Genomic DNA, 27,071 nt, shown 5'->3' on the forward strand with positions numbered 1-27,071 from the left:
AACCTTACACGAGCCATCTGATTGCCCAGTGACTGTCTTGAAAACATTCGCCCATACACGAGCCATTTGATTGGTCAGTCAGTCGTGCAAACATTCATGCAAACACGAGCCATTGATTGGGCAGTCAGTCATGCAAACATTCACCCATACACGAGCCATTGATTGGTCAGTCAGTCATGCAAACATTCAGGCAAACACGAGCCATTTGACTGGTCAGTCAGTCATGCAAACATTCAGGCAAACACGAGCCATTGATTGGTCAGTCAGTCATGCAAACATTCACCCATACACGAGCCATTGATTGGTAAGTCAGTCATGCAAACATTCAGGCAAACACGAGCCATTTATTGGTCAGTCAGTCGTGCAAACATTCATGCAAACACGAGGCATTGATTGGTCAGTCAGTCGTGCAAACATTCATGCAAACACAAGCCACTGATTGGTCAGTCAGTCATGCAAACATTCACGCAAACACAAGCCACTGATTGGTCAGTCAGTCATGCAAACATTCACGCAAACACAAGCCATTGATTGGCCAGTCAGTCTTGCAAACATTCACCATTACACAAGCCATTTGATTGGCCAGTCAGTCTTGCAAACATTCACCATTACACAAGCCATTTGATTGGCAAGTCAGTCTTGCAAACATTCACCATTACACAAGCGATTTGATTGGCTAGTCAGTCTTGCAAATATTCACCCTTACACAAGCCATCTGATTGGCCAGTCACTGTCTCACGAACATTCACCATATGATTGGAATTCTCCGAGTTAAACCTCCCATTCGGTCTCAGGGTACAAAATTATTCAGCTTGTATATGTTACAACACAACATTTAATTTATACTACTCAAAAGAAGTCCAAGAAATCCCGAGTTAATCTGTCTTGGCTGGTGGGTATTGCAACACAGCCTCCCAATTGTGGGTGTTCCTAACTTATTTTGAGCAGTATATTTAAAAAACAAATCAATCAATGAAAAGGCTTCATAATCCATTAGATGAACATTTTTTACTTCATGAGACATCACCATACCTGTTTCTTATCTTAAAATCAAACAATAAATATTAACTTTCAATAATAAAATTTCATTACCATATTCGACGTAATAAGCTCCCCGCTCTAATAAGCGCCCACGGCGATATTTGCTGATATATTGGCTAGTGAACAATCCCAATTAGCACCCATTCCGATTGATCAATGTACACAAGACTTATTTATTCGGGTATAATACACACTCGTGTGTTTTATTCACCCTTAATTATGGGCAATTAAATTCTGGGAAAATATATCTGTCGTACATAAACATTTCAGGCTGTCACTATAAACCATGAAATTTATCTTTCAACTCTATTCACCAACATAATATTCTAATAAGAGCCCCCTATTTCTAATTTTGAGAGCGCCCTGGGCGCTTATTACGTCGAATACGGTACTTTAAATTAAATAAGATCAGTGTAAGTTATGAAGTGATGAATCTACAAGTTACAGGGATGAGCTGTTTGTAAGGAGGAGGCAGAGGTCACTCACTCACTTGGATTTGAGTTGTGGGGGTTTCAGATAGTCATCCTGAGCAAGCATCAGCACGTCGGGCCGGAAGTCCTTCTTGTACTGAAGACAGCGCCGGATAAATGCCTGCAACATTGGAGAGGAGAATCAACCATTTGAACATACTGCCAGAGCACTGCCAGAGCACTGCCACTCACACATTTAAAGGGGGATACATTAGTTTCTGACAAGACTGGTGTTTTGAAACGTTTCTGTCTTAGCTTCTGACATAACTGGGTTTTGGAGGATCGTACCTTAGCTTGTGACGAGGTGGGGTGGGTGGGGGATAGAGGGGATTTGGGAGGGACGTACCTTAGCTTTTGACGACGTGGGGTGGGTGGGGGATAGAGGGGATTTGGGAGGGATTTACCTTAGCTTCTGATGAGGTGGGGTGGGTGGGGGATAGAGGGGATTTGGGAGGGATTTACCTTAGCTTCTGATGAGGTGGGGTGGGTGGGGGATAGAGGGGATTTAGCAGGGACGTACCTTGGATTCTGACAAGTTGGGGTGGGGGATAGAGGGGATTTGGGAGGGACGTACCTTGGATTCTGACAAGGTGGGGTGGGCATAGAGGGGATTTGGGAGGGACGTACCTTAGCTTCTGACGAGGTGGGGTTTGGGGATAGAGGGGATTTAGGAGGGACGTACCTTAGCTTCTGATGAGACGGGGGGTTTAGGAGGGAAGTCAACCTCTGTAGCTTTAAGAATTGTGTTCTCCTCCAAGATGGCCGCCTGAGACAAGTTGTGGCCAAATGGCTGAAAACACAACAGGCAATATAAGAACAAAATCAAACTACTTCAACTGATAAATATATGTAACAAGTGTGTTTGCAATTGGGATCGATGACGTGCATCAACCAAGTCAGCGAGCCTGACCACCTGATCCCGTTAGTCGCCTCTTACGACAAGCATAGTCGCCTTTTACGGCAAGCATGGGTTGCTGAAGACCTATTCTACCCCGGATCTTCACGGGTCCAAACACTTTAGTTCCCAATATATATTGCAATACATATCGCAGTACAGATACCTGTATCACAATAGTGAGTGAGTATGGTTTTATGCTGCTTTTAGCAATATTCCATCAATATCACGGCAGGGGACACTGAAATGGGTTTCACACATTGTACCCATGTCGGGAATCGAACCCAGGTCTTCGGTGTGATGAGCGAACACTTTAACCACTAGGCTACCCGACCGCCCCTGTATCACACTATATTGCAATAAAAAAACAATTGGCCAATACACAGCCCTATATACAGTGAGTGAGTGAGTGAGTATGGTTTTACGCCGCTTTTAGCAATATTCCAGCAATATCACAGCGGGGGACACCAGAAATGGGCTTCACACATTGTACCCATGTCGGGAATCGAACCCGGGTCTTCGGCGTGATGAGCGAACGCTTTAACCACTAGCCTACCCGGCCCCCCTGCCCTAAATACAGGTGACCTAGTGAAGCCAACCTACCTTTTTACCATACAGACACTGGTAGAATATCACACCGACCGACCACACATCAACTTTGGAAGAAATCTTTGGCGGCGTTTTACCCACAACAAAACACTCGGGGGGCAAGTACCTGCAGAACAAACACAGATATGATTGGCAGAGTAAACAATTCTGAATCAAGTTCTCCTCTCATAGGAGCCAGTGTTCTTTTGTCTGGTGTTTAATGTCAGAGCAAAATCTTCACAATATCACAGCGGCCAGTACACAACTGAGTCTGGGTTAGGAAACTTTGAAGTTAGCAATTTCCCATGTCATCAGGGTACGAGGAATTACAATCAACAAAGTCATGACCACAATAATACAACAATTTGACACACTGACAGACAATCAGACACACTGACATACAATCAGACCCACTGACAGACAAATAGATGCACTGACAGACAATTTGACACACTGACAGACAATCAGACACACTGACATACAATCAGACACACTGACAGATAAATAGATGCACTGAAAGACAATCAGACACACTTACAGACAATTAAACACACTGACATACAATCGGACACACTAGCAGACAATTTGACACACTGACAGACAATTTGACACACTGACAGACAATCAGACACACTGACAGACAATCAGACACACTGACAGACAAATAGATGCACTGAAAGACAATCAGATACACTGACAGATAAATAGATGCACTGAAAGACAATCAGACACACTTACAGACAGACAATCAGACACACTGACAGACAGACAATCAGACACACTGGCAGACAATCAGACACACTGACAGACAAACAGACACACTGACAGACAATCAGACACACTGACAGATAAATAGATGCACTGAAAGACAATCAGACACACTTACAGACAATTAAACACACTGACATACAATCGGACACACTAGCAGACAATTTGACACACTGACAGGCAATTTGACACACTGACAGGCAATTTGACACACTGACAGACAAATAGATGCACTTACAGACAATCAGACACACTGACAGATAAATAGATGCACTGAAAGACAATCAGACACACTAGCAGACAATTAAACACACTGACATACAATCGGACACACTAGCAGACAATTTGACACACTGACAGGCAATTTGACACACTGACAGACAGACAATCAGACACACTGGCAGACAATCAGACACACTGACAGATAAAAAGATGCACTGACAGACAATTTGACACACTGACAGACAAACAGACACACTGACAGACAATCAGACACACTGACAGATAAATAGATGCACTGAAAGACAATCAGTCACACTTACAGACAATTAAACACACTGACATACAATCGGACACACTAGCAGACAATTTGACACACTGACAGGCAATTTGACACACTGACAGGCAATTTGACACACTGACAGACAATAGATGCACTTACAGACAATCAGACACACTGACAGATAAATAGATGCACTGAAAGACAATCAGACACACTTACAGACAATTAAACACACTGACATACAATCGGACACACTAGCAGACAATTTGACACACTGACAGGCAATTTGACACACTGACAGACAAATAGATGCACTTACAGACAATTAAATACACTGACATACAATCAGACACACTGACAGACAATTTGACACACTGACAGACAATCAGACACACTGACAGATAAATAGATGCACTGAAAGACAATCAGACACACTTACAGACAATTAAACACACTGACATACAATCGGACACACTAGCAGACAATTTGACACACTAGCAGACAATTTGACACACTGACAGACAATCAGACACACTGACAGACAAATAGATGCACTGAAAGACAATCAGACACACTTACAGACAATTAAACACACTGACATACAATCGGACACACTAGCAGACAATTTGACACACTGACAGGCAATTTGACACACTGACAGACAAATAGATGCACTTACAGACAATTAAACACACTGACATACAATCGGACACACTAGCAGACAATTTGACACACTGACAGGCAATTTGACACACTGACAGGCAATTTGACACACTGATAGACAAATAGATGCACTTACAGACAATCAGACACACTGACAGATAAATAGATGCACTGAAAGACAATCAGACACACTAGCAGACAATTAAACACACTGACATACAATCGGACACACTAGCAGACAATTTGACACACTGACAGGCAATTTGACACACTGACAGACAGACAATCAGACACACTGGCAGACAATCAGACACACTGACAGATAAATAGATGCACTGACAGACAATTTGACACACTGACAGACAAACAGACACACTTACAGACAATCAGACACACTGACAGATAAATAGATGCACTGAAAGACAATCAGACACACTTACAGACAATTAAACACACTGACATACAATCGGACACACTAGCAGACAATTTGACACACTGACAGGCAATTTGACACACTGACAGACAAATAGATGCACTTACAGACAATTAAATACACTGACATACAATCAGACACACTGACAGACAATTTGACACACTGACAGACAATCAGACACACTGACAGATAAATAGATGCACTGAAAGACAATCAGACACACTTACAGACAATTAAACACACTGACATACAATCGGACACACTAGCAGACAATTTGACACACTAGCAGACAATTTGACACACTGACAGACAATCAGACACACTGACAGATAAATAGATGCACTGAAAGACAATCAGACACACTTACAGACAATTAAACACACTGACATACAATCGGACACACTAGCAGACAATTTGACACACTGACAGGCAATTTGACACACTGACAGATAAATAGATGCACTTACAGACAATTAAATACACTGACATACAATCAGAAACACTGACAGACAATTTGACACACTGACAGACAATCAGACACACTGACAGATAAATAGATGCACTGAAAGACAATCAGACACACTTACAGACAATTAAACACACTGACATACAATCGGACACACTAGCAGACAATTTGACACACTAGCAGACAATTTGACACACTGACAGACAATCAGACACACTGACAGACAATTTGACACACTGACAATCAGACACACTGACAGACAATCACACACACTAACATACAATCAGACACACTGACAGACAATCACACACACTGACAGACAATTTGACACACTGACAGACAATTGGACACACTGACAGACAATTTGGCACACTGACATACAATCAGACACACCGACAGACAATTAGACACACTGACAATTTGACAAACTGACAATTAGACACATTGAGACAATTTGACACACTGATAGACAATCTGACACACTGACATACAATCAGACAGACAATTTGACACACTGACAGACAATGAGACACACTGACATACAATTTGACCATCAATTTGAGATTTGTTGTTTTGTTTGTTGTTTAACGCCGCACTCAGCAATATTACAGCTATGTGACAGCGGTCTGTAAATAATCGATCTGGACCGGAGAATCCAGTGACTGACATCATGAGCATCAATCTATGCAATACGATCAACCAAGTCAGTGCTCCAAACCACCTGGTTCTGTTAGTCGCCTCTTTTGACAAGCATGGGTTACTGAAGACCTTTTCTAACCTGGACCTTCACAGCATGGGGTACTTGGGACGTTTTCTGTCCCGAAACGAACAAATCAAAACATTATTTTTGTTCTCCTGGATCTCACCAGTATGTTCCTGCCCCTTGAGATGTGAGATCCATCCCAATGTCGGGGGAGAAGTTTTCATCGTCCATGATCTTGCTCAGACCAAAATCGGTGATTTTGATCTCGCCACTCACGGACCCACTTCCTAACAGGATATTACCTAAGCAAAAATAATTTGATTAAAATTAAAAGCAGCTGGGATGATAGGGCATCAATATCTTAATTACATTTTAACAAAGAAAAACCACATGGTTTTATAATAATATGCAAAAAAATTAAGTGTGACACTCTAAAGGTCAAGGACACATTTCAGTCACACTCTAAAGGTCAAGGACACATTTCAGATGGCTTAGGTCATACTGTCCTAAAACTTCATTTAAATCTGAAACAAATTTTGTGCAATTATTACGAATTGTAGAATAGATATATTCCCAGCTACTGATACGTAGGTCAATGTCAAGGTCACATCTCACCTGGTTTAAGGTCATAATGTATCACAGCTGGCTTGATCTCATTGAGATGGCGGAGGGCACTGACTGTCTGACAGATGATAGAGCGGGCCTCCTTCTCTGGAATGCACTTGTTCTGTTTCAAGTAAAAGTCAAGGTCGTTGCCCTCACAATACTCTAACACTGTACAAAATCTGAAACACAAATCAAGGCATCAATGAATTAATTATTCAACTGGCATCAATCATCTGCTTTCTTCAGCTATCATGATATTGAGGATTGAGGAATGAGATATATGATAATTGTAATTGATCTGGAAAATCAAGTGAAATTGCCTTTCATTAAACACTCCGACTCTGAATATAAACATTTAGTGAGATACACGCTGTTTAGAGTGAGTGAGTTGGAGTTAATGCCACTTTTAACAGTATTCCAGTTATATCATGGCGTGTCAACTTAATGTGGGAGGAAAGCCCGAAGTGATGCAGGTCTCTGACGTTTACCACTTCGGTGAAACCCACGAGCATGGGTATGGTGCTCACAAGCCTAGAAACATAATCGGGGCGAACCGGAATTCGAACCCACAATCATAGGTTTCTGGTGTGCCCAAGGGAAGCAACCCTTCATGGCGAATAGCGACGTCTAAGAAGACTGGGCTACCTGTGCCCATTCAGAAACGTTTAGATCGTTATCATTTGAGTGATTCATGTTTGACGTCAAAATCAGAAGGAAGCCCCGACCAGTTTGGTCAGGTAGTTACTTGACTTATGTACGCCACAGCAATGTAGAGAATCGGCCCTTGCCTTCAGCATAACAAGCAAATGTTTTAACCTCTAGGCTACCAGACAGTCACACAACTTAAAACAACAAACTGAAGCACCAACATCACCCATCCAGTTATGAATCAATTCAGTTTTCATGACGTTTACTGTACAGAACTGGATCCATCAAATCAACCTTTACAATACATTAGATTAACCCTATAAATGGAGGGATGAGAAAAGATTTCTTCCAAAGCATCGCAAGTTAGCTGGGGATCTGGGAATCCATATCATTTATGCATATATAGTAATGCCATGTATCACAAAAAACATGTAACTAAATCTGCCCCATCCTCTCAAAAATAAATCATAACATGACCAACTGATTAGTGATAACAGTGAAAAACTAGAATAATACTTACGAATTATTGTCAATTTCAAAAACATCATACAATCTAACTATCCTTGGGTGGTCTAGGCTCTTGTGAATGTTATACTCCCTAAGAGCATGTCTGAAACGAAATCAAGCACAACCATGACCAACACATGTATATTTCATGACAAGAGCAGCCGCGGGCAACATTTGCAGTTGAGTCTAGGAACTGTCTCAGAAGACAAAAAGTGCCAGACCAAATACCTATAACAGACTCTCCTGTTTCCGAAAACAGTCAAGTGAGTGATTTTGGTTTAACATCACTTTAACAGCATTTCAATTATATCAGTGAGTGAGTGAGTTGTGTTTAACGCTGCTTTTAACAATATTCCAGTTATATCGCGGCGTGTCAGCTTAATGTGGGAGGAAAGCTTGAAGTGATACAGGTCTTAGACGTTTACCAGTTCGGTGAAACACACCAGCACGGGTATGGTGCTGACAAACCTAGAAACATAATTGGGGCGAACCGGGATTCGAACCCACAATCATAGGTTTCTGGCGTGCCCAAGGGACGCAACTCTGTACAGCGAATCACAGCGCCGTTAGCCGGCTGGGCCACCCGTGCCCCAACAGGGTTAGAAAGTACCTGTTTTAGTCCACTAGTCCTATAGTCCAAGCCAAACTGCCCAATGGGAAAGGTATCATGAGGACTAGTAGAAATTTGCACTTTTTAAGGGTTTTGCTATATGTTATCATTATAAGGACTAGTGGACGAAAACTGTTAGTTTCTAACCCTGGTCCACTAGTCCTTATGATTATAACATATTGCAACACCTCTAATAATGGCAAATTTCTACTAGTCCTTGGAATACCTGAACTATTGGGCAGTTTGGCAAGGACTATAGGACTAGTGCCAATTTCTAATGCTGGATAATACTTCCATTGAAGCATCTATCTGAAGCATGTGTCTATCACAAGTGAGTGGATCTATCATGACTCAAAGATTCCAGTCTATGATTCTTAAATTGCACACTGAGAAAATACAGAATTACAAACAAAGTTCCCCAAACTTACTTGATATAGTTAGCTTTCTTATCTTCTTTCCATTCACGATTCAACTGGTGAATTTTACATGCGACATATCTCTGTTCCTTCAAATCAAAACCCTGGAACAGAGGAGACAACCGTGAGTGAGTGAGTGAGTGTGGTTTTACACCGCTTTTAGCAATATTCCATCAATATCACGGCAGGGGACACCGGAAATGGGCTTCACACATTGTACCCATGTCGGGAATCGAACCCGGGTCTTCGGCGTGACGAGCGAACGCTTTCACCACTAGGCTACCCGACCGACCCTGGAGACAACCATGAGCAGGTCACAGGTCACATTAGAAAATGATGGCGTGTGAATGTTATTTCACTTCAGCAATATTCCAGCTATTTCCTCAAAAACATTATTTTTATATAACGCTGACTATGTCATGACAATCTGTCAGTAAGCCTGGGCTCGTTAAACCAGTGGTTGACGGCATGAGCAATGACCCACGTTGTTGGGGTACGATGGTGTTCAAACAACCAAATCTGATAATGCAAGGTATGTGACCACACAACGAGGCAGTGTTCCTGGCTTTTGAAACTGCCAGTCCTGGCGGTCTGTCAACTCTAAAAATTACCAGTTCCCCTTAACTTTAAACAAATAAAAAAACGTTTGAAAATTACCTGGTTTTAATTCTTTCAACATCATGTTCAATGCAATGACGTCATCTCTGAAGTAACTTTGTTAGATCTACACGTCATTCACACAAAGTTGAGTCACATTTCTCACACTTTTTAAAAAAGATTTCGAGACTAAGTCGCTACAAATATATATTTAACCTCAAAGCAAAGTGAAATGTTATTTCCTTGCACTAAGAATAGACAAGGGGAAACCCTGATGCTAAAAGTTTAAAAAGTTTGGTGTGACACTCCCAAAGGTTAAGGACACATTTCAGATGGTTTAGGTCATACTGTCCTAAAACTTCAGTTAAATCTGAAACAAATATTGTGGAAATTCTTACAAATTGTAGAATAGATAATTTCCCAGTTACTGGTACATGAGGTCAATGTCAAGGTCACCTAGTTGAAGGTCGTAATGTATCATAATGTGAATGCAGTGTAACATGAGACACTTGCCTCAAATATGAGTACATATATTTTAGACTATGCAACAGTATAATTACTTATCGATTTAGAGACCGTAAAGATTTCATCATTCGAGTATCAAGTGTCAATTTTCCAGCATCACCACAACACGCACATCAGCAATGGGTTTCACACTTACACTTAACACCCGTATCTAAAATCAAACAACCGTCTTCAGATTGAAAAGGCGAACATGGGGCACCCACTCACCCCTCCTAAATAACCCCCACATACACCCACACCCAACACCAACACCAACACATCCACACTCCCCCTCCCCCACCCCCACACCCACACATCCACACTCAATGTGTACGTGTTCCATACCTTGTGTACTTCACTGAAACCCCCTTTTCCCAGCATGCACAGCAACAGGTATCTCTCGTTTAACGTTGGATGATCCTTAAACCTATAAAGCAGAACATCACAGTATTAAATTGCATCAACAAAATTCAACATGTCATTCTGAACAATCAAATCATTTTCATGGCTGTAACACTGAAATTGTTTGTGTGTGGAGTGATGGCAACCAACTATTCACAGACCGGTGAGAATCTGTCTGGGGAGTGAGTGAGTTGGGCTAATGCCAATCTGAACAGTTCGTTCGTTTTGTTTGTTTTACGCCACCCTCAGCAAAATTCCAGCTATATGACGGCAGTCTTTAATTAATCAAATCTGGACCAGACAATCCAGCGATTGATATCATGAGCATCGATCCACACAATTTGGATACGATGACACGCATCAACCAAGTCAGGGAGTCTGACCACCTGATCCCGTCAGATGCCTCTTACAACAAGCATAGTTGCCTCTTATTAGGGCTCCAAGCCGAAAGGCTGTAGAGCCCTATTGTAATCGTTCGATTTATTATTATTATTATTATTTATTATTATTATTATTATTTATTATTCCGCCGATTTTTGTACCTGCCCTAGCAAAATAACCACCGGCTCGATTTTGTTCAAATTTTGTGGGTGTTTGTAGACCGTTGGGTACTAGTGCCCGCCAAAAACCCTAGGGCGTAGGCCGAAAGGCCAAGGGCAGATAACTGAAAAACAAGTATTTTTTGAAGATGTATTTCGCCCTATTGCTCCGCAACCGCTTATCCGATTACTTTGAAACCTTGCATATATCTGCTGCTTTAGTTCTTTGATATTTTTTGTTCTTTGACTTTGGTCATTGATCACGTGGTTTGGCAGCCATATTGGATTCAAGGTTTTCACAGGGTTTTGGGGGTACCTGTCTTCAAATACTATCTCCTCTGAATCCACTGCATGAAATGCTTTCAAACTTTCTGAGAATTGTCTCCATACAGAACACAACAAATAGGCATAGCCGTTTTTGGATATCTTTTTTAGTTGCGGTCATATTGGATTTTGATTTTGATCATTTTTTTCACCGAAATGTTACTTTTAAGATCATAACTTGTAAGGTTCTTAACAGAAACTATTGAAAGTTTGCATGAAGCTTTGAGACTATATGTAGCTCATTTTGTTCTGGGTTGCATACTGAAAGCACCACTGCTTGGTGTAGTATTATTTGATTTAAGTTAAAAATCAGACTTGAGTACAAATACTGAAGGAAGCGCCTCATAAATCTACCAAACACCCCCATTCACTGGCTTTGCAAGCGTTCTCCACAGTCTTGTTCAGTATTATGTGTACTACCCTTGACGACCAGGATTAGAATTGGCCTTTTTCAACCGATGCTTGTCTCAAGAGGCAACTATGCTTGTCACAGGAGGCGACTAATCGGATCGGGTGGTCAGACTCGCTGACTTGGTTCTTCATTTTTCAATTGCCAATTGCTATGGTACCTTATTTTTGACGGCCTTGTTAAAAGCAAACCATTTGCGGATTAGAATATGGAGGTTGGAAATTGGTTTAGTACACTCTGGGAAACTGTGGCACACGCCAATTTGGTAGCGGCAATGTCCTGAAAACGGTGACTATCTTTTGACGGAGTTGGTACAAGCAAACCATATGCGGATTCGAACATGGTCGAAGTCAAACATGGGTTAAGAACACACTGGGACACATGTGGTGATGTCTCACAAGCGGTTTATTACATTTGATGGCGTTGGTACAACCAAACCATTTGGAGATTCGAACATGGTCGTAGTCGGACATGGGTTAAGAACACACTGGGACACATGTGGTGATGTCTCACAAGCGGTTTATTACATTTGACGACGTTGGTACAAGCAAACCATATGCGGATTCGAACATGGTCGAAGTCAAACATGGATTGAGAACACACTGGGACACATGTGGTGATGTCTCACAAGCGCTTCCTTACATTTGATGGCGTTGGTACAAGCAAACCATTTGAGGATTCGAACATGGTCGAAGTTGGAAATTGGTTAAAACACCCAGGCACATGTCAATTTAGTGGTGGTGATGTCTCACAAGAGGTTCCTTACATTTGACGGCATTGGTACAGGTAAACCCTTTCAGGATTCGAATATATGAACGAGGTGGGAAACAAGTTTAGCACTTTATCTCAGCAATGCGACAGGAACCTGGGGCCCCGACGAACGCAGAACGCTAATCCGTTTGACTGGAGCCCAACTGACAAAGAAGTTACGGCCTGTTAAAGAGTAACCAAGCTCGATTTTGTTCACATTTTGTGTGTGTATGTGGACCGTCGGGTACTAGTGCCCGCCATAAACCCAAGGACGTAGACCTAAAAGCCAAGGGCAGATAACTAAAAGAACAGAATATTTTGAAGATGTATTTCGCTCTATTGCTCCGCAACCGCTTATCCGATTACTTTGAAACCTTGCATGTATCTGCTGCTTGAGCTGCTTGACTTTTTTTGTTCTTTGACTTTGGTCATTGGTCACATGGTTTGGCAGCCATATTGGATTCAAGGTTTTCATAGTGTTTTTTGGGGTACCTGTCTTCAAATGCAAACAACTTTGAATCCACTGCATGAAATGCTTTCAAACTTTCTGAGAATTGTCTCCATACATACATGTAACACATCAAACTTTAATAGCCGATTTCGGAATTCTTTTTTAGTTAGGGCCATATTGGATTTTGATTTTGATAATTTTGTTCAACGAAATTTTGCTTTAAAGATCATATCTTGTAAGGTTCTCCACAGAAACTATTGCAAGTTTACATGAAGTTAGTGTGCCATATGCATCTCATTTTTTGTTATTGGTTGTATGCTAAAAGTAACACCGCTTGGTGGTAATATTTGATTTATATTTGGGACACCCCTGGAACACGCCAATTTCGTAGCGGCGATTTACGGTGACTATCTTTTGACAGAGTTGGCACAAGCAAACCTTTTATGGATTCGAACATGATTGAGGTCGGAAATGGTTTAAGAACAGACCTGGACCCGCTGGCACACGCCAATTTCCTAGCGACGATACCCTGCAAGTGGTGCCTACATTTGACGGATTTGGTTCAAGGAAACCCTTTGAGGATTCGAACATGGACGTTTGGGCACAGTGTTACTTGGAGCCCGCCATTGCTGCTTGCAGCTTTAATTATTATTTATAATTATTATTATTATAAAAAAGGCTGTGTTACTGAAGGCCGATTCAAACCCCGATCTTCACGAGTCAATCTCAAGACATCATGGTATGTCAGCTTACCACTTACATGAGAAGACAAACTAAAATGAAAGAAGCTTTTGGTGTTTACATGGCGCTGACCGACAGTACATCACTGATGGATTTGAACCTCTGATCAGCAGATCCTGGTATGGCTAAGGGAGGCAATATGCACTAGTGGAAGAGCTATTTACTGAACTGAACTTTTTAACATTATTCATATCAAATTCCCCACAACATTGAAACACTGCGACAGTCTTTACCTTGAGTTATCTTCATTGTGAATGCGTTTGAGTTCTCGTATATGCAGGTTACGTTCTCTCTCAAGCTTCTCCAACTCCAACTGAAGGTCAGCATCCTCTTTTTTCAAGGTCGCTTGTCGTAACTTCAGGATCTCGTCCTGCTCGTAAAACTCTGCTAACGTTAACCTGGGAAATAGAAAAAGGGCATATACACTTCATGTGTACATCTGGGAGTTAACATGGCCATATACACTTCATGTGTACATCTGGGAGTTAACATGGCCATATACATGTCACGTTTACATCTGGGAGTGAACATGGCCATATACACGTCATGTGTACATCTGGGAGTTAACATGGCTATATGCACTTCATGTGTACATCTGGGAGTTAACATGGCCATATACACTTCATGTGTACATCTGGGAGTTAACATGGCCATATACACGTCACGTGTACATCTGGGAGTGAACATGGCTATATACACATCACGTGTACATCTGGGAGTTAACATGGCTATATACACTTCATGTGTACATATGGGCATTAACATGGCCATATACACTTCATGTGTACATCTGGGAGTTAACATGGCTATATACACGTCACGTGTACATCTGGGAGTTAACATGGCTATATACACTTCATGTGTACATATGGGCGTTAACATGGCTATATACACTTCATGTGTACATCTGGGAGTTAACATGGCTATATACACGTCACGTGTACATCTGGGAGTGAACATGGCCATATACACTTCATGTGTACATATGGGCGTTAACATGGCCATATACACTTCATGTGTACATATGGGAGTTAACATGGCTATATACACGTCACGTGTACATCTGGGAGTTAACATGGCTATATACACTTCATGTGTACATATGGGCGTTAACATGGCTATATACACTTCATGTGTACATCTGGGAGTTAACATGGCTATATACACGTCACGTGTACATCTGGGAGTGAACATGGCCATATACACTTCATGTGTACATATGGGCGTTAACATGGCCATATACACTTCATGTGTACATCTGGGAGTTAACATGGCTATATACACGTCACGTGTACATCTGGGAGTGAACATGGCCATATACACTTCATGTGTACATATGGGCGTTAACATGGCTATATACACTTCACATGTACATCTGGGAGTTAACATGGCCATATACACGTCACGTGTACATCTGGGAGTTAACATGGCTATATACACTTCATGTGTACATCTGGGAGTTAACATGGCTATATACACTTCATGTGTACATCTGGGAGTTAACATGGCTATATACACGTCACGTGTACATCTGGGAGTTAACATGGCTATATACACATCACGTGTACATCTGGGAGCTACCATCATAGGGAGCAAGGTGTTTCAGTTTATGAGCAGCATCTGCCTCTGAAAATATCACTGACACTTCAAAGTATCTTGTCCTTAATTTTACCACTATTAATCTCGGACACATCCGACTTGAGTGAATATCAAACACAGCGCCTGGAGCTTATTCTAGTGAGTGAGTGAGTGAGTTTGGTTTTACGCCGCTTTTAGCAATATTCCAGCAATATCACGGTGGGGGACACCAGAAATGGGCTTCACACATTGTACCCATGTTGGGAATCGAACCCGGGTCTTCGGCGTGACGAGCGAACGCTTTAACCACTAGGCTACCCGACCGCCCGCTTATTCTAGCCTGGATCCAACATGCAATGGCACAGTTAAGAGAAGAGGATGTATACAGCACACATTGCTTTAACGGTTTCCTGTAAATGTGGACTCACGGTTTCTCTTGCCCTGGTTTGAGAAACTCGTGTTGTTTGGAGTTTTTCCCTGTCGACATGGTGGGTTTCCTCTTCATGAGTAGCCTCCTCTGTTTATCTATGTCTTCGCGGTCCGTTCCTATCCTCTCTTGTTGTCTGCAAGACACAACAGACATCCAACATCATCAACACTTTCAAGGGGCATCAATTGTAAGTGGAGTAAATAATCACTATTACACCGAACAAAAATGTAATGATGAATATTTGGGGGGTTAAGTTTTTGTAGTGAAGACTAAGCACCCAATTTTATGAAAGTATCCCCAAAAATACTCATGATCCCTAACTTCTTTTGTTCAGTATATTAGCCACAGACATCCAACATCATTGACACTTTCTAGGGGCATTTAAGTAAAGTAAGTTATCACTCTTATACCGAACAAAAAAAAACAATGGGATCATGAATATTATGGATTGGGGGGGGGGGGGGGGGGGGGGTATTTTTTTGTATTAAAGACTGAGCACACAATTTTATATAAATACCATGATCCTTAACTTTTTTGGTTCAGAATATTAACACTAACAGCAATAAGGAGAATAAGGAGCAAATAAGAATCTACTCAAATTTTTATGCAATATAGTCAGCCATATTACAGCTAAATAATGCAGCACAGACATATCGGGTCAGACAAACCAGTGGTTGATATTATGAGCACCAGACCATGTCACAATCCTACAACACAATCATTTTAGTCAATTCTCACAACAAAGTTAGGTTATTGAAAACCCATTTCATAATGAGTGAAAATGGTTTTATGCCGCTTTTAGCAATATTCCAGCAATATCACTGCTGGGGACACCAGATATGGGCATCACGCATTGTACCCGTGTTAAGAATCAAACCCAGGTCTTCAGCATGACGAGCAAACGTCTTAACCACTAGGCTACCCAACAGACACAATTTTATTTTTCTATAATGAGGATTGCTCCCAAGAATAACGTTCCTATGTCCATTTTGTTATGAGTGAGTGAGTATGGTTTTACGCCGCTCTTAGCAATATTCCAGCAATATTACAGCAGGGGACACAGAAATGGGATTCACTCATTGTACTCATGTCGGGAATAGAACCCGGGTCTTCGGCGTGACAGGCGAACGCTTTAACCACTAGGCTACCCGACCGCCCCCATTTTGAAATGAAAGAAAGAAAATAGTAAGTATCCTATTCTTATTGAAGTAACAGTATTAGTAAAGAACAAACATTGTATGTTCCACATTCCTAAACATCTAGATAAGACAAAGATTAGTTCAATACCTGTCCCGACAGTCAATATTGAATTTGATTAATTAATCACTAATGACGCCACCAAAATATTACATGACAGGGAGAGATTTATCTAGAATGCTCAGAGGCTGATATTCAATCCCAGCAGCTATTAAATATCCACTAAAAAAAACAAAATCATGTTTATGTAGAACTATTAACTAAGCTTTGGCTTTGTAGAGATAACCTGTATTTCACTGACAACAGGTCCAAGGAAGCAGTTGTAATGCTTAGTTTTATATAACTGCAATCCATACAATCCCCCCCCAAAATAATGTTAAAATACCTCTGAATTTGATTAAATAAGAACTTTATATAAATCCCAATTTTGACCAAAATAACCAGTTTCCCCCCCAATTTTCCAGCCAGGGATACTTAGTTTAGAAGCCTCAATACATCCTGACATGATGCATCAACTTTTTGTTTGTTTGTTTGTTGTTTCAGCAACATTCCAGCTATATGACGGTGGTCTGTAAATAATCGAGTCTGGACCAGACAATCCAGTGATTAATATCATGAGCATCGATCCACGCAATTGGGATACGATGACATGCTTCAACCAAGTTAGCGAGCCTGACTACCTGACCCTGTTAGTCGCCTTTTACGACAAGCATAGTCGCCTTTTACGACAAGCATGGGTTGCTGAAGACCTATTCTACCCCGGATCTTCACGGGTCGATGCACCAACTCATACATCAGGTTTTAACGACAAAATATTTGAATACACCAAAGCATAAACACATGAGAATACCATACACCCAAGCAAGTGTTTAGAAGCATCTATCATGTCTACATGTCTACATGAGAGTGAGATTGGTGTGACGCCACTTCGAACAGTGTTCAGTAATATCCTGGCATGTCAGTTTCAGCGTGAGAAAAGACTTAAGTGATGCAGATTCAGCAAACACTCGAGCTGACAACCAAGGATCATAATCGGGGTGAATTCAGGACTCGAACCTAGAATCAGCAGATCCTGACAGCTAAGGGACACAACTCTGGACAAGTTGAATGACTGCCAGAAGGTCCTAAGACCTCCAGCAAGAGACTGATCCAGGGTTCATACAGCTATGGAACACAAAAATTTAAGGCTTTTTAAGGCTTCCAATTGTCATGTTCAAGGCTTTTGAAGTTGGGTTATTATTACCCTTAGTCTGTCAATATTGTTTTATAATCCAGCCTGTTATATATTAGTCAAGAGACCTGAAAAGCAGTATGAAAATCACTAAATTTCCAACTAGATATATTTTCATAACCAACAAATAAAATAAATTGTCATGAATTTGAATACTTTAAGAAACAAGAACGTGTTATTTTGTACAAATTCAAGGCTTTTCAAGCTACTTTGGTGATTTTCAAGGCTTTTCAAGGTTGACACTGAAATCAAGGCTTTTCACGAGTGACATTAAAAAGGCCTTTTCAAGCCTGTATGAACCTTGCTGATCTGGCTACACGGGCTGAAGCCTGTAAGTGTGTGAATAGCTAATAAGTTATTGAATAGGTACATACCGTATTCGACGTAATAAGCGCCCCGCTCTAATAAGCGCCCACAGCGATATTTGCTAATATATTGGCTAGTGAACAATCCCAATTAGCACCCTTTCCCATTGATCAATGTACACAAGACTTATTTATTTGGGTATAATACGTGTGTCATATGCATCCTTAATTATGGGAAATTAAATTATGGGAAAAATAAATCTGTCGTATATAAAGATTTCAGGCTGTCAGCATAAACCACAAAATTTACGATCTTTCAACTCTGTTGTTTTTCACCAAAAAATATTCTAATAAGAGCCCCCTATTTCTAATTTTGAGAGCGCCCTGGGCGCTTATTATGTCGAATACGGTATACTCAGCTCTAACCTTTTCTTATTGCTTGGATCACGAATCCGCCTGCTCCAATGTTTGAAAAGTGAAAAAAATATATAAATTAATTTGGATTGATTGTTTTATTTCGATTGAATTCACAAACAGTTTCTTAACCTTAGGGACCAACCATTTAACATTCTGGACCACTGGAAATTTCTAAAAATCATTTGTTTCAGAATATACACAAAACATTGAGTTGCCATGATACACTCACAAAATATTATTTGCTGGAAATGTATGAAATACAAAAATGCGTTGTGGAAAAAATTGTTAATCTCCTTTCAAAGAAATATATCTCACACCTCCAATGATTATTAAATGGTAAGCCCTCAGGACCAGGAACAGCCCTGGAAGATTCATTTGTGCTCAAACAGACAAAAGCCTGGACATAAGAGTGAGATAAATGTCTCCAGGTACACTGCCTTCAGTATTGCCTCAAATAATCTTAAACAGCTACTACAGTGCCCATTTGAACTTCAGTTTTCTCATCTTCAGCTTAAAAATAATCCGTGATCCAAGTGATAAAAAAAATATATATATATAGTCTAATTGTGGCACACCATTGTGTCCTGTTCTGAACTCAACATGCCTTCATCATTAATAAGGATGCTAGAAGTCACAGTATAAACACTACCTTCAGTGCAATGGCGACCTATCACTTCACATTTTAACCCCTACTGATTCGATCTGATCATGTTGACTTGCATGTCAATTGGAAGCAAAATCAGCTTTGTCATCCTTTGTTTGGACAGAATTTAATTATCCCTGTGTTATGGGTTTTCAAACGCTTAAGAAACATTCGTAGTTTAGTTTTTTCTAATCACGAGAACAACTGTAAAACATCTCACTCAGGTATAAAAGATGACTTTGTCATCATCTGAGTATTTACAATGTCGAGTAATCGTGATAAACATGGCTGTCCGAAAACGTATGATGTCCGAAAAAAATATGATCCAACAATCCTTGTTCTACTGATTCCCTAGTCACACTTCAGCCATTCCCCCCCCCCCCCCCCCACACCAAAAAAAAACAAACAACAAAAACAACAAAAAACAAATAAATGTGTGGGAAAAAAAGTTGTGTCACGTAACCTTTCACCTCAACATTAACAGATATACTGACATTTTGACTGCTCTCTCCCACTGGCTAGGCTTGACGTAAAAGGACAAAAAACACCACCCTCTACCCAAACATCCAACAGAAGCCGCTTGTTATTAATAAGAACGTATGGTAATAGGCACAATACAGTTACAAAGTCACTGATTTTTTAATTTTAGAGATTATTATATATTCTCCCATCTGTCTTCAGGAATTTAGGGCCAAAAGTGTCTGAAACAAGCAATCAAATGTACCTGCGCTTATATCAAATTAACAGAGTTTACTCAAAATGAATGTCACGACAGGTATCGTGAATAAATCACATGTAAGACATGGCATGATGACTTGGATGTGTTTGTCCAGTTGCCATCAGCCCGCTACACTTACTTCATGAGGTCTGTGAAAGCCCAGCCGTCCACCCAGTTCTCCACGAACGTTGCACCCTGCCGCTGTGTCACGAACTGCCCTAATCTCAATCGGTTCTCCATACACTTCTGTCTTGTCTCTTTTTTCACTAATGTACTCTGAAAGACAAATTGCAGTGAGTGAGTAAGTAAGTAAGTGAGTGAGTGAGTGAGTGAGTGAGTGAGTGAGTGAGTGAGTGAGTGAGTGAGTGAGTGAGTGAGTGAGTGAGTGAGTGAGTGAGTGAGTGAGTGAGTGAGTGAGTGAGTCTGGTTTTACACCGCTTTTAGCAATATTCCAGCAATATCACGGCGGGGAACACCAGAAAAGGGCTTCACACATTGTACCCATGTCGGGAATCGAACCCGGGTCTTCGGCGTGACGAGCGAACGCTTTAACCACTAGGCTACCCGACCGCCATGTGTGTGAGTGAGGGAGTTAAATGCTGTTTTAACAGTATTCCTGTCATCATTATCAAGGGCTTCAGTCCTTCCCCTCACTGAAGCACATATAGTACATGTGATGTCACCTCAGGCAATATGCCTCAGTTCACCCAGCAGTGAAGGGGTACCCGGTAGGATGACATGGTTATATAACTTAACCTTTTGGCTTGGGTTGTATACTCCCTAGGAAGCTGAGAAACTATTTGTTTGTCTTACTCCACACTACTCCGCAATATTACAGCTATATGACTGCGGTCTGTAAATAATCGAGTCTGTATAGACAATCCAGTGATTAATATCATGAGCATCTATCCACGCAATTGGGATGGATGACATGCATCAACCGTTATTCACCTCTTACAACAAGCATAGTTGCTTTTTACGGCAAGCATGGGTTGCTGAAGACCTATTCTACCCCGGATCTTCACGGGTCAGTTGCATGAGACCACACTTCATTGAAAACATGTTAGCTCAGTGATTCTGGCCAAGACCGTTTACCATCGCAGTTAAATCCAAAGCATTGAATATTTTGACTCCACCATATCCATCCACATCATAAATAATCACACATAGACCAGACAAACCAGTGATTGAAAACATGAGCACAGGTCACGATGACACAGATAGCAGCTCTTAAAACAAGCACTTGCTGTTTGGGACCAACTCTTGCCTGGAATTCTCACAGAGGATCACAAGGACCAGTCACTGGAACTCAATACTCCTGGATCAGTTGAGGTTAACAATCTTGAGCCTCACCTTTTCTATAAGTAAAGACTTGTTGACCTCCAAACATTTCTGCAAATTTTCTTTGTGTTTTTCTAAAAGTTTTTGTTGAGCTGTTAACTGCCTCCTGAGCTCATCATTTTGCTGAAAAAGTAATAATACGGCCATCTAAAACATTGGTACTGTCTATGCTGTCACATAACACATGCATCACACATAGCACATAATGAGAAGGAGTCCATTCCATGCAGTCAGAAAAATTAATATGGTTCTCACCAATATTCTGTTTATTTATCGTTTCACGCCGCACTCAGCAATATTCCAGCAATATGACAGCTGTCTGTAAGTAATCGAGTCTGGACCAGAAAATCCAGTGATTGACATCATGAGCATCGATCCATGCAATTGGGATACGATGACATGCATCAACCAAGTCAGCAAGACTGACCACCCGATCCTGTAAGTTGCCTCTTACGACAAGCACAGTCGCCTTTTACAGCAAGCATGGTTGCTTAAGACCTATTCTACCCAGGATCTTTACAGGTCCACAAATATAGCAGCTACATGGCAGCAGCCTGGACCAGCCAATTCAGTGATTGATATCATGAGCATCGATCCCTGCAGAAGGGTTAATATGACAGGTAATTAACAAGAATTAACCACCTTATCAGAGCTTACGACAAGATAAGGTTAAAGGGGACCTATTCCTCATAGTTCCTAAGTTGCCTCTTATAACTAGCAATGTGGTGTTGTGTACACATTACCCCAACTCCCTATCCCCAAGGGATAGAGTGCATAGTTTGTTTGTTGCTTAACGCCGCACTCAGCAATGTTCCAGCTATATGACGGCGGTCTGTAAATAATCGAGTGTGGACCAGACAATCCAGTGATGGACCTCATGAGCTTCGATCCACGCAATTGGGATTGATGACATGCATCAACCAAGCCATTGAGTACATGGTGATCACATCATATCTTGCAATACATACTGTAAATCTTGAAATTAACGCGAGCATGAATTAAATGCGAAAAATGCGAGTGGTCTTTGCTCGCATTTTTAAACATCGCATTTATATCAACAATAAGACATTTTGGATAGCAAAAATACAACTTAGACATACGCTGATGTATTCCACATCACTGTCTATTGAGCAGCACTTGTAACAAGTATATAAACAATGTCATTCAAACACTAATTACGTCCTGTGAATTGTCACTGCTGGGGTCAAGACAAGAGTTCCACTCACTTATGTCATCACTGATCACACCTGCAAGTCCAGACAGACGCCACCCTTTGTTCTTTGCGACTGCGTCAAAGGCCGACACGAGCCAGCGTGCATGTATTGTTTCTGCGGAAGTACTTTACTCATCACTAATAAGCGGTGCTATTTAGTGTGTGATTGGATTAATTTTAAGGTTGGATTAGGGTGAGGATTCTAAACCTGACTGAGGACATATTTAGATAAAAATCCACTGATGCTTGAGAGGAGGGGTTGTCGCATTCATATTGAGTCGCATTTTTTGCTAGGGTCCAGTGGTCGCATTCTTTTTTAGACGCATTAATTTCACGATTTACAGTATCACATCAAGACTCAGGAAATATTACTCCTTGTTGCACCATTTATGGCGACCATAAACTAACTTCCGTTATTACCTGTTGGTTATCTGCTCAGCACTTACCCGTATTAGGTCTTCTATTTTGGTATCTTTCTGTTCTATATCTGTTACAGACCGCGACTCCATCGAGTGGATGCTGGCCATTGACATGTCAGTCTGAAACGAACACTTCTTCATATCACCCAACAATGCGATATTGGTCTGAGTGATGATATTTCATATCAACTAACAATGAGATATCAGTTTGAGATCAATAATATTTCACATCACCCAACCATTGGATATCGGTCTGAGAGTGATAATACACCATATCAACCAACAATGAGATATCAGAGATCATATCAACCAATATTGAGACATCAACTGACATGCAATCAGACAAGTCACTGAGTCTGACCAACCAATACACAAAAATGACACATTCTAAGCATCTGATCCTCATTTCATTCAGCTTGGGGTATTAGGGACCAATGTGCCCATGTATGTACATAACTAGAATGGTTTGGGTCTTGGTTTGGTTTGTTGTTAAACGCCGCACTCAGCAATATTCCAGCTATATGCTTTCGGCTTGTAAATAATTGAGTCTGGACAAGATATCCAGTGATTGATATTGTGAGCAACGACCCATGCTATGTAAAGGGCAGCACTGGATGGTGTCCCCTTTATCTGACAAACACAGAACCCTAAAACGATATTCAGTGCAAATTCCAATCTCATTAAAAGCAGACCTTCAAATTCCATACAATTCCACTCTTAAGTGAGTGAGTATGGTTTTATGCCGCTTTTAGCAATATTCCAGAAATACCACGGCGGGGGACACCAGTAATGGGCTTCACACATTGTACCCATGTCGGGAATCGAACTGGTATCTTCGGTGTGACGAGCAATTGCTTTAACCACTAGGCTACCCGACCGCTTGAAGACCTGAGGATACCTGTATAGGAGGTCGCAAACTTTGACATCACAATCTAAATGAAGGGTTTTGGAGCCAGTCAGATGTCAGCTTACTGGTCCTCCCTTTTCTTATTTACATTCAAAACTGGCTGTTCAATTGATTTTTCAAGATACAGACATCATATCTGTAACTGATTGTCTGATAAGAAAGTACACCTGATGCGACTTCATACGGATTCTTCGTCAAATCTCCATGCGAAGATCCCATTACAGGTCACGTCAGAATGACCTTTCATCCGACCAATCAGAGTGTCGTTTGCCAGACTGGGAAAGAGACAGCTGGAATGTGTTTTCAAATCGTGTAACCTCGAAAAGGTTAACATGGTATTCCAAAGACAGTTACTGGCTGTACATCTATCACTCGCTTCAATGGGATAAACATTTGAAGCAGAAGACACTTGCCACAGCCATGGTGGGTACTGCCATACAATCTCGGCCATCTATTAGACATTCCCGAATTTTCTTTTGATCAGTTTTCAAATTGAATTGATAGATTTTCAAAGCATAGTCTGGAATGGAGGTCGCGAGTTTCAAACAAGTGCCATACAGCTGGAGAAAGCTGCTTTCTGATTGCCTAATCTTGACTTCTTTTTAGTAATTTCACTGGTCTGTCAACATTCGCGAAAGGTCGTCCTGACTTGACCCATAATGGGATGTTTTCAGATCTTTGTTTAGCAGTAGCGAGAACTTTGATCTGATTTCAATGAGATTGTGCAAATCCTCATCTGTCAACTATACAAGGAGGTTGACGGGGTGACTAACGGGTGTTGTCTCCAACCCAAACCTCTCACGTGGACAAGTTCTTGTACACAAAATGGTTTTCAGGTGACAATGATTCTACCCACATTTCTATACTATGAACAGATACATAAAAAACGAAGGACTGTGATACAGGATACAAAGTATTCTTCAAAAGTATGCGACAGTGATAAGGAAATCATGCAAATAATTCCCTAACAACTACTCATGTCCCATTTTTTTCAAAATCATTATAAATATTTCGGCGAAATACTTTGGTCTCACGTTACCATGGAAATGATGTTAATATTTTCAGCCAATGAAATAGGTGGATGTGGTCAGGTGGAGGGATGACAGGTGACAAAACAACAAAAAAGAAAAAGGGGAGAATTTGAAAATATTTTGACCTGGGTGTCTGTGCCATTGTGAATGGTGTTAGGTGATCGATTCTGCCTCTTTGGCATCGGCATTTTAGAAACGTTGGCGCTGAACCGAGAAGGTGATGTCCTTTTCGGTAGCGCCTGATCCACATCCTCCTGATGAATAAAGAAATACAACATGTTACCTACAGGTAAGACCAAAAATAGGTACATGGAACCCATGTGCAGGATCAAACCTAGGACTTAGGTGGGACAAACAAACACTACTAGGCTACTCCACTGTCCTTATGAAACAGAACCCCAGTTTTCAAGTCAACTAACAATGATCTGTTCCTATAATTTGTTCTAAAAATTTCTGCATCTCACAACTCGATGAAATTACATCAAATTTCACCATACCCATGCTTGTGGGTTTCACCGAAGTGGTAAACGTCTGAGACCTGCATCACTTCGGGCTTTCCTCCCACATAAAGCTGACACGCCGCCATATAACTGGAATACTGTTAAAAGCGGCGTTAAACCCAACTCACTCACTCACTCAAAAGACACTGGCAATAAACCATCAGCCATTTCAGAATCTAGGACAAACAAAGTTATTCCACATCTTGTTTAAATCGTCACTCTTTGTAATCCTAGCTGAAGCATATCACTCCATTTAGTCCTAGCTGAAGTGTATCACTCTGTTTAGTCCTAGCAGAAGTGTATCACTCCGTATAGTCCTAGATGAAGTGTATCACACGTATAGTCCTAGCTGAAGTGTATCACACGTATAGTCCTAGCTGAAGTGTATCACTCCATATAGTCCTAGTTGAAGTGTATCACTCCATATAGTCCTAGTTGAAGTCTATCACTCCATATAGTCCTAGCTGAATTTTATAACTAAATAGTCCCAGCTTATGCATATCACTCTGAAAAGTCCTAGTTGAAGTCTATCACACTATATATAGTCAGCAGATGTGTAACACCGTGTCTAGCCCTAGTTGAAGCCTATCACACTGTATATAGTTAGCAGATGTGTAACACTGTGTCTAGCCCTAGTTGAAGTATATCACACTGTATATAGTCAGCAGATGTGTAACACTGTGTCTAGGCCTAGTTGAAGTCTATCACACTGTATATAGTCAGCAGATGTGTAACACCGTGTCTAGCCCTAGTTGAAGTCTATCACACTGTATATAGTCAGCAGATGTGTAACACTGTGTCTAGCCCTAGTTGAAGTCTATCACACTGTATATAGTCAGCAGATGTGTAACATTGTGTCTAGCCCTAGTTGAAGTCTATCACACTGTATATAGTCAGCAGATGTGTAACACTGTGTCTAGCCCTAGTTGAAGTCTATCCTACTGTATATAGTCAGCAGATGTGTAACACTGTGTCTAGCCCTAGTTGAAGTCTATCACACTGTATATAGTCAGCAGATGTGTAACACCGTGTCTAGCCCTAGTTGAAGTCTATCACACTGTATATAGTCAGCAGATGTGTAACACCGTGTCTAGCCCTAGTTGAAGTC

The 27,071-nt window shown here is 41.0% G+C and overlaps 1 protein-coding gene across 6 annotated transcripts in view; it reads right to left on the reverse strand.

The window, feature by feature from the left end:
• Positions 1–27,071, reverse strand: part of LOC124123019 (serine/threonine-protein kinase tousled-like 2) — a 68,932-nt gene that overhangs the window by 6,405 nt on the left and 35,456 nt on the right. For 2 of the 6 annotated variants that reach the window (XM_046486256.2, XM_046486259.2), the window contains exons 8-22: positions 25,589–25,717; positions 23,553–23,645; positions 21,906–22,016; positions 20,692–20,828; positions 19,201–19,233; positions 16,040–16,174; positions 14,267–14,431; positions 10,763–10,844; positions 9,329–9,420; positions 8,304–8,393; positions 7,145–7,314; positions 6,693–6,831; positions 3,010–3,121; positions 2,194–2,301; positions 1,532–1,632 (exon numbers count right to left, since the gene is read on the reverse strand). In XM_046486256.2, coding sequence (XP_046342212.1) covers positions 1,532–1,632; positions 2,194–2,301; positions 3,010–3,121; positions 6,693–6,831; positions 7,145–7,314; positions 8,304–8,393; positions 9,329–9,420; positions 10,763–10,844; positions 14,267–14,431; positions 16,040–16,174; positions 19,201–19,233; positions 20,692–20,828; positions 21,906–22,016; positions 23,553–23,645; positions 25,589–25,717 — 1,697 coding nt within the window. Of the gene's footprint in view, positions 1–1,527; positions 1,633–2,193; positions 2,302–3,009; positions 3,122–6,692; positions 6,832–7,144; positions 7,315–8,303; positions 8,394–9,328; positions 9,421–10,762; positions 10,845–14,266; positions 14,432–16,039; positions 16,175–19,200; positions 19,234–20,691; positions 20,829–21,905; positions 22,017–23,552; positions 23,646–25,588; positions 25,718–27,071 lie in introns of all 6 variants that reach the window. The other 4 variants (XM_046486257.2, XM_046486261.2, XM_046486258.2 and 1 more) reach the window with 4 other exon arrangements.

Source organism: Haliotis rufescens, unplaced genomic scaffold (assembly GCF_023055435.1).
Source record: "Haliotis rufescens isolate VD_foot unplaced genomic scaffold, xgHalRufe1.0.p SCAF_10, whole genome shotgun sequence".
Taxonomy (NCBI): Eukaryota; Metazoa; Mollusca; class Gastropoda; order Lepetellida; family Haliotidae; genus Haliotis; species Haliotis rufescens.